The 19,603-nt window shown below is 43.2% G+C and overlaps 1 protein-coding gene across 1 annotated transcript in view; it reads right to left on the reverse strand.

Annotated features, from left to right (window-relative positions):
- fxn (frataxin) overlaps window positions 1–19,603 on the reverse strand; it is a 192,967-nt gene that overhangs the window by 151,247 nt on the left and 22,117 nt on the right. Inside the window, exons 2-3 of the mRNA XM_077521238.1 lie at window positions 14,102–14,182; window positions 9,060–9,140 (exon numbers count right to left, since the gene is read on the reverse strand). Coding sequence (XP_077377364.1) covers window positions 9,060–9,140; window positions 14,102–14,182 — 162 coding nt within the window. The remainder of the gene's footprint in view (window positions 1–9,059; window positions 9,141–14,101; window positions 14,183–19,603) is intronic.

The following is a 19,603-nucleotide window of genomic DNA, read 5'->3' on the forward strand; positions in this document are numbered from 1 at the left end:
ACAAGGAAAGACAACACATAAGCATCAAGAAACAGTAGTTAACATTCAGAGGAAGAAAAATAAATGAGAATTGGTTACAAAATTTACTAAAAAGAACATACAATAATCTTAAAACATTATTCAACAAACTTTAAAACATTTAAAATAATAAAAAACACTTAATTAAAGCTGTTTAAAAGTCCCTAATCAAAGGTATAAGAAAAAAAGCAAAGTTTTTAACCTGGATTTAAAAGCATTTTCACTCGGGGCTGACTTCACTTCTGTTGGTAGCCTATTCCATCTGTGTGCAGCATAATTGCTAAATGCACCATGTTTGCTTCGAACTCTGGGTTCCACTAGTTGGCCCAAGTCTGTAGATCTCAGAGCCCTGCTGTGTTTGTACTCATTCAGCATTTCTTGGATATATTCAGGACCCAAACCATTTAGTGATTTATAGACGAGTAGCAGAACTTTAAAATCGATTCTACAGCTGACTGGGAGCCAGTGTAAATCCTTAAGTACTGGAGTAATATGTTCTGATCTCTTTGTTTTGGTCAGAACTCGAGCTGCAGCGTTCTGAATGAGCTGCAATTGTCTAATGTTCTTTTGAGAGAGTCCAGTCAGAAGACCGTTACAGTCATCTAGTCTGCTGGAGATAAAAGCATGGATAAGCTTCTCTTGGTCTGCTTGAAGCATGCAGTCCTTCAGTCTGGATATGTTTTTCAGCTGGTAAAAGGCTGTTTTAGTAATGAATTTAAAATGATTGCTGAAGGTCAGGTCTGAGTCTATTAGTACCCCAAGATTTCGAACTTGGTCTTTAGTTTCTAAAGACAGTGACTCAAGCTGTTTTTTAACAGCAATCCTCTTTTCTTTATTGCCGAAAACAATGAGCTCCGTTTTGTTTTCGTTCAGCTGAAGGAAATTTTAGTTCAGTGTTAATTTGCTCTAGAGAATAACACAATACGTTAATAGAACTGCTGTCATTTGGGGACATTGATAAATACAGTTGTGTGTCATCTGCATAACTAGGATAGTCAACGTCGGCGTTCTGAAGCATTTGACCCAAAGGTAACATATACAGACTGAACAACAGGGGTCCAAGGACTGACCCTTGAGGGACCCCACACTTTCGATCAGATTCAAAATTTCCAATAGTCACAAAGTAACTCCTTTCCTCCAAAAAGGACCTGAACCATTTAAGGACTGTTCCATTTAACCCCACCCAAGTTTCCAGCCAGTCCAACAGTATATTATGATCAATCGTGTCAAATGCTGCACTGAGGTCCAACAGGACGAGCACTGATACCTTCCCTGCATCAGTGCTCAATCTTATATCGTTCAGTACTTTAATCAGGGCTGTTTCTGTACTGTGATGAGGTCGGAAACCTGACTGGAATTTATCCAAAAGTCCATTTAAGCTCAAGAAATTGCTGAGTTAATTAAAAACCACTTTTTCAACTATTTAAGTTACGAAGGGAATGTCTGCGATTGGTCTATAATTTGCTAGCAGGGAGACATCCAATGTTCTCTTTTTTTAGAATGGGCTTTACGGCGGCTACTTTCAGAGATTTAGGAAGCTCACCCGATTGAAGTGAGCAATTAATTATTTGTTGTAAATCGATCTGAACAGATTTCACAATGGTTTTGAAAAAGCCAGATGGTATTGAGTCAGGACAGCTTGTGGAAGGTTTCAATTCCTGAACCAAGTCTACTACAGTATTTTGATCCACTGAGTCAAATTCTGTCATGGTAATTAAATTATTCCTAGGTGATTTTAAGTGCTGCATCATTTTGTTATTTTGCTGGTTTGTAACAATGTTTGACCTGATGGCTTGTACTTTTTCACTAAAGTAGCAGGCAAATTCATTGCATTTATCTGTTGAGAGAAGTTCTGGCGCTGTTTGATTTGGGGGATTTGTGAGTTTCTCAACCACAGCAAAGAGAGTGTGTGTATTGTTGAGGTTCCTACTAATAATTTCAGAAAAGTGTTGTTGTCTAGCTATTACTAACTCTGGGTTAAAATGACAAACATTGTCTGTACAGGTCAAAATGAACTTGGAGTTTAGTTTTTCTCCACTTTCGCTCTGCTTTTCTGCATTTAGATTTCAAAGTCATTATGCTGGTAGTACACCTCCAAGGTGTTTTAGTTCGGGATGAAATGGTCTTAGTTTTAATAGGAGCAACAGCATCCAAAACATTCGAGATTTTTTAGGTGAATTCAGCCAGAAGTTCATCAACGGTCTCTGCATTTACAGTTGGTGATGCAGCCATTAATTCCATAAACATGTTGCTTGTATTCTCATTTATGTACCTTTTTTTTAATAGAGACAGTAGTTGTTTGAACTTCTGGGATTGTTTGTAATTCAGAAAACTCACAGGAATGATCTGAAATAGCCAGATCTTTCACCTTAACAGATAAAATGTCAACACCTTTAGAGATGACGAGATCAAGAATGTGACCTTGATTGTCTGTTGGACTTTTTACATGCTGTGAGAGACCAAAAGTATCAAGTATATTACAAAATTCTTTGGTATTTTTATCCAAGTTGTTGTCAACATTAATGTTAAAGTCTCCAGTTAAGACTAGATAGTCATAGTCGGTACAAATTACTGACAGCAATTCCTCCATGAATCTGCCTTTTTGTTTTGGAGGTCTATAAATTATGACAATGACGATATTTGGTTCACCTTTTACCAAAAGACTAAGATATTCAAATGAATTAAAGCCTCCCAATAAAATTTCTTTACACTGAAATAGAGATTTCAAAATGGCAGCAAGTCCACTACCTTTTTTGCCATTACGACATTTGTTCATGAAACTAAAATTTGTTGGTGTTGCCTCATTCAGAAAAGTGTTGCAGGAACCTTCTGTTAGCAATGTTTCACTGAGGAGAAATAAGTCAAGATCATATGTCATAATAATGTCATAAATCAACAATGATTTGTTAACTAGTGATCTTATATTTAGTAGCGCTAGTTTCACAGTGGTAATCGGAGATGCTGTTTAGTCAAGCTATCCTGACTAGGTTTGTAGCTTCTGACTTATTTCTTCTCATTTCTTTTGCCAACTTTCTATTTCTTGTAATCACAGGAATGCTACAACCTTCCTTGGGTCCTGACTTATTCTGGGAGCACACATTTTTTATATTGTATATGTAGTCTGGATCCAAAGCATATCAGACCGAGCTGTAGTTGAGATTCTCCATAGCCAAAGATGGAGGTCGGCGGGTGGGGACCCGAGACTTGGTGGAGTCAGACAATTAGTAGATAGCTGAATGTGGCGAAAGGACCCTTTTTCATCTTCAAGTAAAATATTTCTTAGCTCAATTTTATGTTCATGTCATCCCTTTTAAAAGAGCATAAGTGAAAATGTGTGGTGATATTTGCGACGTACAGTATGCAGACAGACTGTTCATTTTTGCGCATCAAGTTCGACATGGTATAGTCAGTGAATGTAGTAATTTGAAAACCCGAGTTAATTTGGGTATGGGGGCGGGGTGCATGTATTAAATACCCGAGATAACTCGTGGAGGGGAAGAAATGAGTTAATCTATTGATGTAAACTTTATTCACTTGTATACTTACGTTTTATTTTGCTCTTATTTTACTTATCTTACTCTTCACTGCATGATGTGCCAAGTTTCATGTTTCGTGTTTCATGTACAGCACATTGTATAGAGCAATGCTTGTTTTAATTTGCTTTATAAATAAAGTTGAGTTGAGAGTTGAGTTGCGTAAAAGGATAGGGCTCCATTTCACCTCTGCAGGGGTCGCGACAGACCCATTTTCTTGTACTTGTGCATGACAAGTTAGAAATGTCAATTTTTCTTGCCGGGCCTGATATGTGTGCAGTTTGTTCGGGCGGTAATAATGGCCTTGGAACTTTAAGTGTTTACTCAGAGGTGGGCGTTTCGTCAACATTGATGGAAGGTCCGTCAATCCGTCAATGACGGACCTTCATTTTGTTGACAGATGGCGATTGACGACATTTTTTTAAACAATGACGAATTAAGCATTGGCGGAAGCCCCTTCCCCTGCGTCAATAAAAACGTCAATGAGAGTAGGGCTGGGCGATATATCGATATAAAAATTATATCGATATATTTTTAAACGGGATATGGAATTAGGCCATATCATCTATATCGAAATAGCGCTGTGTGCTGCGTCTACTGCACTTATTGCCCCGTGCTGCCCCGCACCCCTCCTCTTTCGTGCACAGGAGGTGGGAAGGGGGGGGGGCACTTCATACTTTTAAAGTACTCGTGCAAATCGCGGTTAAAAAAAAAAAAAAAAAAAAAAAGGAGGGAGCAAGGGCGGGTCGACACTTCGTACTTGTGTGTGAAGCACACTTCTCCTTCACTCTCTACTTCTCGTCTTCTCCAACACGCAAAGCACAGCAGAAGAATTGATTGTACACGGTAGGCGACAAGCGACAGCGAATTACGTATCGCGTCGCCCCCCATGTCAAACTGGACACACGGGAGGCGACGGGATACTTGTCGCCACACACGGGAAGCGACAAGCAGTTGCGACGGCAGCAGAGACTACCGTCACCCCCAAGCGCGGCTTGTTGACAAAAGATTTGATTGGCTATTAAATTGGAGGGAATCATTGTAAACAGACGTTCCACTACATAGTTCGAGAATGAAGATGCACAATATATTACTGAACTATTGTTGCTAAGTGTCCTGTCCACGTCACGGAAATTGTTACGTGAAGTGTCACATAAAACTGGATGTTGAGACCCTGCTAAAATTAGATCCTCCCATTTTGCCGTGTATCGCACTGTCGAGCATGCCCCGCGTTCATTGGCTCAGCAATGAAACCTTCGCTGATTGTTTGAAGCCTCGGCGACGGGACAAAAGTTGAACGTCATGGTTTATTTTTTTTATTTATTTTTTTATTGTTTAATGCCTTTATTAATTTCAAGATCAACAAGCACCCAAATCAAACTGAGCACATAGAACAGAACCATGCTGTCGCGACGTTTCAACTCTCTAGTATCGCGTCGAGGACCTACGCATGCGCGTCTACGTGTATGCGCGCGATTTTTCACGTCGCGTGTCGCCGAGGGGGAGGTTGTGGAGGCGATTCTCGCCTTGCTTCCATAGGAAATGAATTGAGAGCGAGTGACGTCTCCGACCATGTGACGAGCCCCTGAGCCAGCGAGCAGCGGTGAGCATGAATGGCTAGCAACAAGCTACACTACACTCGCTACACTGAGGAGAGCAATAGACAAGTGCAAGTGAGGGGGGGAAGCACTACAAATACTTTTCACCATCTAAAGGGTGCCACAATTTTAAGTATAAAGGGTGTGTATAAAGGGCATGCTGCAGGAGCTCCAGTCGTAAAACGACATTTAGGGTTTGTCATATTTTGTGGTTTTGTAATGATCCTTATTTGCATCCGTGGATTTCTCAGAAAGGAGAAGAAATTCTGTAATTTATTTCAGTAAACCATTTATAGTTATCAGTGTATATGTGTGTACTTTTCTCGTGAATAGAGCTCAGAAAAAGATTGCCGGTGATTATAGTTTATAGAATATTTTTAAGATCTATTTTTATTTAACTGTGCACCTACTGTCAGAGCTTTAAATTAAAAATGGTTACACAGCATTTATATTTTATTTGAACAACTGAGCATTTTTTATGAACCAGGTGAAGAAACCTGTTTATTATTTATTTATATATATATATATATATATATATATATATATATATATATATATATATATATAAGACATAAATATACACACATATCAATCAGTTGCATGTGCATTGCATCCCAAGCAAAATTGTGAATAAACACTATGCAGGGACTAAAGTCATGCAATAAACATGAATGAAACCCACCTACATTGTGTCACATGGATAACAAGTCATTTTAACCTGATTCTTCTGATAACCATTTCTTTCACATGATGAGTAAGGTATGTGGCTGGGATATCCTTATTGGCGATGCACTCCACACGGTTGTATATATTGAAACAGTAAATTGACACAATCTTCCTCAAAAGATTCATGGCGCATGCAGGAACAAACTTAAAGTAATAAAAAGCAGTGATTTTGATTAAAATGGTTAAGTATTAAGAGATTTTTCTGTCATTTTGCTTTTTATGCAAATTGATGATGGTGGCAATTACTGTGATTGGCTGTGCTAGGTGTGACATTCAAAAATATGTAGTCATGAATAATTTTGATGATGGGAGCATGTTTTGTATTCATGATTCATTTTTTTTTATATACAAAATATAAAATTGAGTGAAAATGTATCTTTCACATTTATGTTAACGTGGGTAGGAAACAAAAGAATGGAATCATTGTGTTTAGGTGTTTCGCTCAGGTTCCTACTTTAGTGAGGTTAGCTGACGCTAACGTCATTGAACACCATTACTAGCATTGTAAAAGTGCGCTAAAGCTCCCAACATGATTATTTTTCATATTAGTTTATGTTATGTTAGATAGAGAATGTGTCAATATGCAAATGTTGCAACTGGTGAATATGTGTTGTTTAAAGCAATTTGTGAATGAACTATGTTTAAAGAGATACTTCACTTATTTAGTCCATTATAGGATTAAAAAGTTAATATTTTGTCTATAATTAATTTCATACTTTCATTAGATTTCACGTACAATTAGTGCCTTTAAAAACACATTTTGCAACTTGCTGTCGACTGAAAATGACATCACAAGGGCTCAGGTAACCAATCACAGCTCACTTGTTTTCTAGGTCATGTGACATTCACAAGCTGAGCTGTGATTCGTTACCTGAGACCTTGTGATGTCATTTTCAGTTGACAGCAAGTCGCAAAATGTGTTTGTTAAAGTTATTGTGTATATATTATTCTATATTTTCTCTTTTATTACATAGAGTTAATTGTCAACTATGTATTCAGTATTAAAGGTCCAGCCTAAGGTGGGAAGGCCCGTGTAAGTGTTGTTGGCCCCGAAGGCTGTGAAGATCGCTGAACGACTCTCCTGGATTCACCTATCACATGGCACAAAACAGGTACCATTGACTAACAGCTTGCCAGGTTGCGGAACGAAGCCTGACTGAAGTGAGGTCAGAGGAGAAACAAGCAGCTTGACTAGCTATGGAAAGTCTGACCAAGTAAGTCAGTGAAGAGGTTGGGAGCACATTGGTTGCTACCCTCGAAGTTTCCCCAACCGCTGTGAAGTCCAGGGCCTGTCTACTGTGCATGATGTCTCAGAAGGGACAATTCAAGGAGACGAGTCCCTTTCCTGAATCAAATGGAGAGTAAGATGCGATCAGACTCAGTCGGGGCTGTCTTTTTGATTTTGATTTTTGGGGCCATCTTGAAGAGGAAGAGAGACAGCTGGTTGAATTATTAATGCTGAGAATTATATACAGAAACATTGGATAATATACATTATGATATGCTTGAATTATTTTCAGATCCAGCCGACTATGACTAAAGATTAACATTACCTCTGAGTGTAAATGTATTTGTTTTCATAAATATGATCCAACAGTTGAAAATCTAATTGAAGTAACTGATAGGTGATCTGAGACTTTGAGCAAATATGTAATAAACAGGGGGGAATGTTAGAGTTATTGTGTATATATTATTCTATATTTTCTCTTTTATTACATAGAGTTAATTGTCAACTATGTATTCAGTATTTCACTATCTGTTTGGAGCTGCTGCATGTGTATTCAACCTAAGGACATCTGGAGTGCGGGAATGATTAGTGACCAAAGGATATCTACCTCACACCAGGAAAACAGAGAGCTTCAATGATTAGTGATCAAAGGATGTCTACCTCACACCAGGAAAACAGAGAGCTTTCAATGATTAGTGATCAAAGGTTGTTTCCTGTGTTTCTGACTGCTGTAATTTCATCACATTGCTGCTATTTCCCCATTTCCCTTAGAGGCAGCATGTGACCTTTTGTTTGTTAGTTTGAATCCCAAATAAAAGAGGAGAAGTGGGAAGTTGTGTCAGAAGGGGCTGGGAGCTTGTGATCTGCGCACATCTCTCTGTCAGCTTCTCCTCGCGAGTATTCAAATCCTTGGTGTCTTCTCATTCTTTTTTCTGTTTAATTTTAAATGTTACAGGTGTAAACTTGACAGTGTTTTTAAAGGTACTAATTGTACGTGAAAAATAATGAAAATATCAAATTTATTATAGGCAAAATATTAATTTTTGACTACCAAAAATGGCTAAATAAGGAAAGTATCGCTTTAAGTGATTTGATTATTTGTTGTAATAAAGAGAGGAAATTTGGGATGAAAAGCAGTTGGTTTGTGTCTTCACTCCACATTACCACTGTTCTATTTATTTTTTATTTTATGGATACGATTACCAAGCTGTTGACGGGATGCCAGCTCCCAGCGGAGCTCTTTGCTAAATAGCCAATCAGTGATCTCCATTTGACACACTGCATTTCAATTGAAACCATGTCTAAAATGCACAATGACTTACTTCTTCACAATTATAAACCCTGCATTTTACTTAGATATGTTCCTCGCTGTAACTGTATTTTTAATATGTTTGGAAATTGGAATTGTATTTCATGAGATCACGACTGTAAGTGGTATCAGACGCAATGACTTGGAAGCGTGTTATACAGTTTACTATATCCACAGGTAGGTGTCAGTAATGCTTCATTGCATATAGCATGAAGTTGGATGTGAGCCTGTTATAAAGTGGGCGGAAAGTCTGTCAGCACGTCAATGTTGGTGGGCATAGGTCCGTCAGTCCGTCAATGACGGAAGTCCGTCAATTATGGTGGCGCGCCGATGCATGGCGAATGACGGATTGATGATTACAATGCCATTGAACTTCAGATATTGACGGAAGATGGTATTGACTGTTGACGATTGCTGAATGACGGATGCTCAAAATTCATTGACTCGCCCACCTCTGGTTCTACTCTCCATGTTTGAATAAACACGCGCACATGCAAACACGCACGCACCCCCCCCCCCCCCCCCCCCCCCCCACACACACACACACACACACACGCGTGCCTCTCTGTTACCATCTGGTCACAATTTTTTCTACCATATAGATTTTTTTATTTATTTATTTTTGTAACACCGGAAGCAAAATTTACCTTATTTGTTGCATCATTGACAACCGAATGCTGTTTGTGTTTCGGCAGTGTGTGAATGCATGCAGTACGAAAGCCGTGGAGCTGTGAACAAAACAAAAGTGATAAAAGTGAGTTTAGGTCTTACAGTTCAATTGGCTTTCAGACAATTGCCTCCCATTCCGAGCTGTGGGCAGTGGGTCAATGTTAGTCCAGTACTCTATCTTTCCGTTTGCAGTTTTGTCACACAGCTACATCAAAATTACCACTCCTGCCATTTTTGCCTAAAATGCCTAAAAAAGGTACACCCAAAGTAAGAGTGTATTCAGACCAGAAAAGTCCTTTAGTCTGCTTGTTTGGTCCAGACCAAAAGTGGACTTTCTTTTCTTTAAGTTTGGTGCGGTTCATATTCACACTGTGCTTTTTGCAAGTGGACTATATTGCGTAATCACGTCAACCCACGTGACGATCCGTGCTCCCATCGGACAAAAATGACGAGGCTGTATTCGTACGAAACCCGGAAATAGCGGAAAACGTGAAATTCCGACATGCTGCATTACTACGCTGCATATTTGTGCGTTATTAGATGCAAGATATATGCGAGCGTCAAGGGCAGCTCATTCAACGGAAGTTCCGCCACGCTGTTGCTAATTTTGGAAGGCGTCGTCTGTTGCGTACAGTAAACGGAGGAGCAGTTGAGCTCCGCTTACCCCACCCCCACCACAACATGCTGACAGCAGCGTGGCTAAACAGAATACGATGATTATGAATGAATTTAGCACAATATTCACTACTGGGCAAAATTTCTCCCCCGCGATACTTGACCTCGATGGCTTGTTAAGCCCAAAAAGGCGCATATGTCCAGCAGTTGGAATGGATCAGCCTTTGTTTGTATTCAGACTGCAAAGCGAACCGCGCCGAGTGCGTTTAGAAGCGGACCGAGACCACCTCAAAAAGTGGGTCTCGGTCCGCTTGGTTGATCCGCACCAGGATTCGTTTGTGTGTATTAAGACCTGCACAAAAGGTCCGGACCAGCGTGGGAAACGAACTCTGGTCCGTTCAAAGCGGAGCAAACAGTGTAGGTTTGACCAGATAAAGCCTAATTTATGCCTCCACGTTTGCTCTCGCGTTGATGAACGCCGTAGGTCACATGATCGACGCGAGCCATGAATTTTAAGTGCCGCGTCGCTCGTGGCCGGCTGTGGTGCACACGTCGCCAATCCTTGAACGCCGTAGATGGCGGGGCGTAGCTCGCTTCTGATTGGTCCGTTCGATGGCGTTTTTTCTTTTTTTTTTTCTCTCTCTCTCCCCGCCCGCCGCCCAGATAGTTTCCGTGAAGGCAACTGGCGGCGCAAACCGACTTCCTGCTCGGAGACTACGGCTGTGCATGTGGATATGTGCCTGGGACGAGAGGCGGAACACAACAACAACAACAACTTAAAAAAAAGAAAAAAAAAAAAACTGTTTGCTAAGCGCATGGCTGTTGTGTTTTGGCGAGTTCACGGCCGACACCGGTGCAAATTGGCAATAATTAATTGCCACGGTGATGAACTTACTCTCCCCCCGGCTTTGTTTCGGGTTTCTGAATTAAATTGAACTTCCTGAATCCATCATAAAATGCAGAGGAATTGCCACTCTGTGGCGTCCCAGCCATAGCGACAGCGGGACTTGGTGTGAAACTCCAGCAGACACAGATGTGTATTGCGCACAAGTTGGAAGGCAAACGCACGAGCGGAGCTACGCCGTAACGCCTCCACGCGAGCCTCTCGCAGAAGCATACTGAGGCCTTTAGTCCTTTAGTCCGCTTGTTTGGTCCAGACCAAAAGCGGACTTTCTTTTTTTTTTAAGTTTGGTGCGGTTCATATTCACACAGTGCTTTTTGCAAGTGCATATTGCAAAATGACGTCGAAAGGTGGGTCTCAGTCCGTTTGTTTAGTTCGCACCAGGATTCGTTTGTGTGTGTTCAGACCTGCACAAAGGGTCCGCACCAGCATGAGAAACAAACTCTGTTCGTTTGAAGCGGGCCAAACAGTGCAGGTCTGAATACACCCCTAAGTTTGTTCGGGCTGTAATAATGGCCTTGGAACTTTAAGTGTTGAATAAACACGCGCACACACGTGCGCACACACACACGTACTATGCTCATTGTCGCCGTTGTGAGGACCTGGCCACGGAGGGTGGCGGACCGCCGTCTCTGGTCCGTGTTGTGCGCTCAGGTGGTCGGGGCGCAGGCCCGGGTGGCTTCCCGCCTTGTCATCGGCGGACCACCGTCTCTGGTCCGTGTTGTGCACTCGGGTGGTCAGGCGCAGGCCCGGGGTCGGGGTCAGGGGCCTCCGAGGGGACTTTGATATATTTTCGGACAGGCGTCAGACTTTGAAAAATTTCCAGCCTGCGTGGGACTTTGAAATATTTCGGGCAGGAGTGGTACTTTGAATTATTTCGGGCAGGAGTCAGACTTAGAAAAATATCAAATACAGTAGTTTAATTCCAACAAAGACAGTAGAGTTTGTGGGATCATGGATTTTATAAGTTTTCTTTTTTTTTTTCTAATGCAATTATACAAAGTATTTTATGTTCCTCCAGGTCGACCTCTCAGCGCTTCTGGCTCAGCTCGAAGGGCGCGTTCACATTCGTGTTTCCGTGGGAAAGTCATCTTGTTGAAGCATTCAGCCAGATGCACAGCTGAAACCTCCTGGGCCGACCAGCGACGCCGCACAGTGGTTTTCCTAAGACCACGGTGTAGCTCCGATTGTCCTTCAGATGCAGTGTCCGTGTCTGAAGCTGATGGGGCCCATGCGAAGTCATCACCAGCCGAAGAAGGAGATGAGGGCGCCCCTTTACGGTGAGTTTGTCCAGGGGTGTCTGAGTGGTGATGGCCCGATGATGTACCAGGATAGGTTGTGGATGGCCCTGGCGAGCAAGGTGGGCAAAGACTGGTGATGTCCCAGAGCCGGTGGTGTGTGGCCCGAGGATGTGGTTGGCCCCGTCAAGCAGGAGGTCGAAGAACCGTGTGAAGATGAGTCCTGGACCGAGTCCTGTTGGAAGAAGACATGCCAATAGGTTTCCGCGTACAACAAAGAGGCACAGTGTGCTAGCAGCGAGCTTGCTTACCCGTCAGTAAGGCCTCCACATCAGCCAAGCGTTGTCCTTGGTGCTCATGTAATTGAAGCGCTCTAGTGTCAGGTAGAATTTGCTCAACCTCGCCGCTTGAAAGACGTCGACGGAAAGCCGGTAGTATCGGCGATGGACGCGGATGTCATGCCCCATAAAGTCAGCGAGTTGGCCCATTTTAACTTCGGATAAGTTGAGCGCGGTGGCCAGTGTCGCAGCATGCTTCCGTAAGACCGTGGATCTTAGCCTGCCAGGGAATTGAGCTTTGCGCACAAAGTATCGCATCCACGGATGTGATGAAGTGAACCTTGCGTGGGGAATAGGTAAGTGTTTTGGGGTAGCACCCCACAAGCTTCTCTTTGCTGATAAAACAGCCAAAGGCAGCACATCACATTCGGCTTAATGAGAACCGGCACCGGAACGACCGCGTTTCCCGCAGATGGAACACACTTTCAGTTTCTTGGATAAGTCTCTCTCACCCTCGCTCAATACCCAGTCAAAGCCGCCCTGCCGGTCGCACTCTGTTTCGTTTTCCAGGCAAGGCAAATCCGATAACTGCATTGTTGATACCTCGCCTTCCCAGCGGCGGCTGGAAAAAATTTATTGCATAAGGCATACTTTGGCGAGTTCACGCCAGGTAATGGGACTTGTGCGCCGGGTCAATGAGCGGCGACAGCGTCTTTTCAGGAAGTTGTGGAGCTTTGTGATATCGTCGTTAGGCGGGAGGGCAACGACCGTCCCGCGCCTGGCCTCGGTTAAATTCCGGTAGCTTGTAGAGCAGAGTAGCGGTGGCCACATCAACCGATGTAAATTGCAGAATGCCTTTGCACGGCGGTCGGCTACTTCATCACCGTCCATGAGCGCCCACGAGCGTACTAGTTGACTGGCTTGTTTCAAGGTGTAACCGAGCTTTGTCGGGGGACGAGAACTTGGCTCGGACAGGATCGTGGCCACGTTACCTTGGCTGGTTCGACCACAAGCGGGTACTGCCGCGGGTCGATTAGCTTTGTGAGGCAGCTTTCTGGGTCTAGCTCCATTGCGTGGCGTACAAGTGAGCCTAACTGACACAGTTTAGCGCGTACATACCTAATGTTCCGGTGCGAAGTCCCATCCTTGTCAAGCCAGAAATCGCCGAGAGCAATAATGAGATGATCTGACGTGACCGTTTCCGTTTTTTTGACGTGACTGCGTCGGTGGCCAAAGGTGCTGGCTGCAACCCTCCGGCAGTTTTGGTGCAAGGCATGCCGTGACTGTACTCGATTCCTTCCGGACAAAATTGGACGTTGGTCGGGCTTAAGGGGGCATTTGATGACATGGCGCCATAAGGCTCGGTGCAGGAAAAGGCCACTGCAATGTATACAAGGATGTAGTCAAAGTGATTCACGGTGACCGGCGGCCTCCTCCGTGCTACGAGGTGACCCGCGCCAGCCTCCGACACCCGGCAGTTGTGCGCATAGTTGCCCTGGCTACGCAGCGCGGCTATTTGTCGCCTCCGCTCAGCGGACCCCTTCGGAAGAGTCATGAAACTAGCTACTTCGTTGCGGTCGACATGGACACTTTCCAGGTGGTGGGCGATTTTACTGTAGGGCGTTTGACAAAAGAGGCAGTAGTGAAGCTTTGCGCCCTCGCCGGCAACAGAAAGAGAATACACTCTTCCGTCGAGTGAAAGCTGCAAAATGCTGCAGTGGGTTTGCCCTTTTAAAACACAGCCGAGGCTGATCACCAGGTGTGGGCAATTTCGCTCATAGCGGCGGCGGACCAATCACATGGGCCCACAAAGGTCCTCTGACCGTATCGGGAATTCCGGGCCCATTCAAAATAATAGCGGAAGGGTCTTCAGAAGGTATTTGAAACCAGAACACGCACACACACGTGCACCACTGTTACCATCTGGTCACAATTTTTTCTACCATATAGTTTTTTTGTTTTTTTGTAACACCAGAAGGAAAATTTACCTTATTTGTTGAATCATTGACAATCGAATGCTGTTTGTGTTTCAGCAGTGTGTGAATCCATGCAGTACGAAAGCCGTGGAGCTGTGAACACAACAAAAGTGATAAAAGTGAGTTTAAGTCTTACAGTTCAATTGGCTTTCAGACAATTGGCTCCCATTCCGAGCTGTGGGCAGTAGGGCAATGTTCGTCCAGTACTCTCTTTCCGTTTGCAGATTTGTCACACAGCTACATCAAAATTGTTCAACGGTATACCACTCCTAGCATTTTTACCTAAAATGCCTAAAAATGGTACACCCAAAGTAAATTTGAAATTGTTCTTTAACCAATTGGAGTATCAGCATAGTGTTGGTCACTTTTTAAAGATAACATTTGAATTTTTCTCACCAACAGACAGAATCTGTGAAAGTACTACTGGCAGAGTAACGGAAGTTTGAATACAAAAAAAAAAAAAAAAAAAAAAAAGTTTGTCTATTTTTTTCCCCTCATAAAATCTGCCTTGAAAATGAATGTAGCATGGTGTGGTGGACTGCAAAACAACAGGATCACAGCTTGAAGTCTTCCCTAGTTGCAGATCACATTTAACAATAATACTACAGAAAATGAGCATTTTACACAGGTTTTTCTAAAAGAGAGGTCCAGACAAACCAAAAGTGTGCTGTTCAGGTGACCCTTTACAACCATGGTCAAGTCTGATAAATCTGAGATAGCCTTCCAGTCGGAGCATTGCCGTGATGGCTGTTGTAATGATTATCGCCTAGTCCCCGACATCTTTTTTTTTTTTTTTTTTTTTTTTTTTTTTTACGTGCATATGTATTCCTTTTTGTGTTGTGAATTTAACCATTGAATGTATCAGACTAGTCGGAGGCATTTGGATTGTAAGTTCTTTTGAAGTAAGAACTGCTAGACCCGAGTTTATAACACCCAACAACATAGGGACTCTTATATCAAGGCCCTGCTGTGATCTGAAGCCAAATGGGAAACAGGGTATCTTCAGACATTCTAATCAGATTTACAGAATCTGCAGGAGATCAAACACCTCCTGAAAAAAACATATTGGCGCCAGACACAACACTAGGGCTGGGTCTAAAATATCGATACGCCAATTCAAAGCCCAATATCGATACACAAAACCATGTATCGATATTCAACCCCCACTAGGGCTGGGTGATTAACCGAAACGACGATAACCAACGTCATTTTTCCCATGTCGGTAAAATCGGTAAAAAATAAATAAAAGTCTTTCCCGAATTTCCCCTCCCGACAGTTGTAAGGACGCGCCGACACGCAAGCGATAATATTAACAGATAATCCTGCCGTGTGTGTTGACACCACACACGGCGCCTCCTGATATCGGCGCTCGGAAGTACCGCCGACTTGAAATCGGGGCTATCCAACATGTTGGATTGTTTGGCCCGACTTCGCTCCGTGTGCCCCGAGGACAGGCCAGCTCGCAGCCGGCTGACAGTGATGTGCAGCCAATCAGAAAGTGAGCCGGTGAGGTGGTGAATCTAAAATCAAAACAGTCATGACGCAGCATAAAATCCGTGCTCGCGCTTTTACACTTTTTTTATTTTACTTTTTTAATTATGTGACTGCTGCGGAGCAAAGCAGTAGCAAAGCTACTGCTTGCGAAGCAAAGCAGTCACATATTACTATCCTAGAAAAGCGTTTATTTTTTACCTTTTTCTTTATTAACCGGGAATTTTTCAGACAAAATGTGGCCCGTACCGTTGAACGTACCGGCACAAATGGGTTATCAAAAGATGTGTCTCGATCTGACTCAGCAGGGAACCGTTTTTTTTTTGTTTTTTGTTTTTTTCCGGAATTCTGAGTTACCATGGCGACGCAATTCCCAAAATCCCCCGCCAAAAAGTCCCATAGGAATGAATGGGGAAGGGGGGGAAAGATCCACAAATAAAACACCTTTTTCCAAGCCACGCTGTGCGCACATGCATTGACCGACCGAGATGATTGCTCGGTCATTTTGTTGCAATTTTTCGCATTTAGCATGCTAACGCTAGCTTAGCATGCTAATGATACCTTAGCAAGCAATGCGAAATTTGCACGCTAACACTAAGTTAGCATATTAATGCTAATGCTGACTTGGCATGTTAATGCTAATGTTAAGTTAGCATGCTAATGCTAGGTTAGCATGCTAATGCTGTTATCATGCTAATGCTAATGTTACGTTAACTTAGCATGCTAATGCTATCTTGCTGACTGATTGAAAGGTAAAGTACACCAACATTTGGCAAACTGTTCAGTGCATTCGGCTTTCCACCTTGCAAGAGTCAGCAGTCACATCCAAAATTTCCGCGGAGATTTTTCTAGTGAATTATTCGTATTTTTTTTTTCCATACACGCACACACATTCTACACAAATAAACGTGGTCTCCAGGTGGGCCGCCAGCACCGAGCCGAGGGCAAGCGATGTCTCGCCAGTGCCCATTTACACTCCTTTAAACGTCAGCTTTTCTTTTTATGACGCTTTTTCGGCTGAAAACTAGGATAAACTCATGTTGACTCGGAAGCCACGTTTAATCTCGAGAGGCTTTGCGAGACTTCCCGTCACATTCTTGAATGAACTCAGCTCGTGTGTGGTGTGATTGTGCAGTGTGGCAGCACACCACACACGGTTCGTTCAAACGTGGAACTCCATTTACGCAAGGTAGTTGCAAAAAAAAAAAAAAAAAAAAAAAAAAAAAAAAAGTTTACAAGAGGTAACTTTTTTTTTTTTTCTTTTTTCTTTTAGAGCTCAGAATTGTCTTACCGATTCAACGTCTTATCATCATTGCTCTTTTTTTTTTTTGTGTGTGTGTGCGTGCGTTTGCGTGTGTGCGTTTGCGTGCGTGCGTTTGCGTGCGTGCGCGTGCGTACAAATACGTATAAATTTATACTCATTAATTCACCTAAAGCCTTATAAATATCCCATTACCCATCGCCTTAACCAGGTACTTCAGAATCTTGCCAGAGTCGTGAGGTTTAAATGGTCAGGAGACCAGAGAAAAGGTAAAAAAAAAATAAAGAGAAAAGAAAGATAAATAAAAGTGAAATCCAGCACCGACCAAACACTTCCTGCCTTCCCCATGATTACAAAATCAAAGTCTTACGCCAACCCCGGAAGCCTCTAAAATCCAGCAAATTTAGCGAGCTCTCAAGAGACCAGAGGAAAAACTAAAGAGAGGAAGGAGGGAAGGATCGATAAGGCAGAGTGAGATCCATAGAAGCCAGTACATCCAATCCATCAAAGTGAAATCCAGCACCAACAAAACCCCTCCTGCGTGGTTACAAAACCAGAGTCATGCCAACCCCAGAAACCTCAAATTTCCAATAAATTGAGATCTCAAGTGACCAGAGGAAAAACTAAAGAGAGGAAGGAGGGAAGGATAGATAAAGCAAAGTGAGATCCACAGACACCAGCACCCACTGATTCAAGGGGCTGTGGGAGGGAGAGGCTACTTCTGTTGAGTTTCAGTAGATGCTGGTGCGACGGATCTGGCATGCATAAGGACCACCACCAAAGAAAGAAGCCGTCAACCGCGGTCCAGCAAAGCGAGCACCGCCCCCCCCCCCCCCCGAAATCCCCAGGCCGCGGCAGCACCAAGGCCACCCCCAAGCCACCCGAGCGGACACCGGTCGGCGAGCCGACCCAGACGCCCGGAACACCCCCGCCCCAGCCCCGGCCCACACCCCCGAGCCCAAGGCCGCAGAACGAGGCCCAGCGGGCCCCCACAGCGCCCCACCGGTCCCCAGCCCCCATCCCCCCACGACCCACCCGCACCCCACCCACCACGACCCAGGCCCCACCACCCCCGGCCCCCAAACCCCCGAACACACCCCGACCCCCAACACCCAACCCCCCACCCACCCATACCTCCACCCCCCCAAACAAGCCGCACCCCCCCCCCCCCCCCGAGGACCGCCAACCCCCCCGCGAACCCGGCCCCCCGCGGACGGCGCCGCCCCGGGCACCAGGGAAAGCACCCCAACACCGCACCCCACAGGGGGCCCAGGGAGCGGCCAAGACGCAACCGCTACCGAGCAGACAACTGGGGGGGGTGGGGGGGGGGGGGGGCAGAACCACCCCCGCCCGACCACGGGGGACGGCGTCGAGAAAATTGACTAATTAGCATGCAGTAACACCAAGTGTTGATGCTTAGTGCCCACTAGAAATAACTCTTAAGGAGTTAGTGAGTATAGTGTCGTATAGTGTGGTATGCTCGAGCCCACTAGCAGCAACTAGGTTCCTGACTATATAAAAATAAAAACAATCAGATACAAAATACCAAATACAGAAGCAGCGAAAACAGAAGTTGTAACAATGTGGTGGCTCTCGTTAACAGGCAGAATCTTGGCAGGATTAAGTTGCCAAATTAAAATTAAAATAATCTATGTACATAGACCATATTTGTTTAAATCTTGATACTTGATTTTCCATTGAGATATAATTTATTAGTAAGTTTAACCAGTGGTCGATATTTAGAGATTGTTTATTTTTCCAATTGACAAGGATTATTTTTTTTAGCAATAGTAAGGGCTATAAATATAGATTGGGATTGTTTACATGGTAGCTCAGTTATTGTTAAGTCACCTAGTAAACACAATCTTGGAGATAAAGGAAGCCTACAGTTTAATATATCAGCGAGCTTTTCCAAGATTTTAGTCCAGAAATGCAGCACTGGAGTACATGACCATAAAGCATGAAGATAAGTATCGGCAGTGTTTTGTGAGCACTGGAGACAAATGTCGGAGTCAGAGAGTCCCATTTTTTTCATCATATATTGTGTAATATATGTTCTATGAAGTATCTTATATTGGATAAGTTGCAAATGTGTCTGTTTGGTCATTTTAAATACATTTTCACAGATTCGGGTCCAAAAGTCTGGTTCCGGAACTATAGACAAGTCTTTTTCCCATTTTAAAGTCGGTAAATACGTTTTATTTGTGTATAAAAATAACATATAGTTTTGATATTTTCTTTATTGTTGTTGGAGAAAGCTTTATAATATCTTTAGCTAAGACAGGCAGTTGGAGCGTATCCTGAAGTGTTGGGATTTGTTTCTTAACCATATTTTTAACTTGCAGATAATGTAAGAAATTTCCATTTTTTATTTCATATTTCTGGACCAAGTTTAGATACGATATAAACTTATTATCTGAGAAAAGATGATGAAGGTGTGTAATTCCTTTCTGCTCCCATAAGCTTAAATGGAACGACTGATTATTAAGTTGAAAGTCGGGGTTATGCCAAATGGGAGAGAGCCCACAGGGCGCCAATTGGGAGTTTGTAATTTCTAATGCCTTCCACCAGGCAGTCAGGGTGGCGGCTATCATTGGGTTTTTAAAACAATTATGTCGTTTTATTGATTTTGTAATAAAGAGTAAATCTAACAGTCTAAGATTATTACAATCCTTCTGCTCCAATTCCAACCAACAGTTAGTATCTCTGTTGGGTTGTGTCCATAGCACAAGATATTGTAGTTGATTAGCTATATAATAGTA

Source organism: Festucalex cinctus, chromosome 5 (genome assembly GCF_051991245.1).
Source record: "Festucalex cinctus isolate MCC-2025b chromosome 5, RoL_Fcin_1.0, whole genome shotgun sequence".
NCBI lineage: Eukaryota > Metazoa > Chordata > Actinopteri > Syngnathiformes > Syngnathidae > Festucalex > Festucalex cinctus.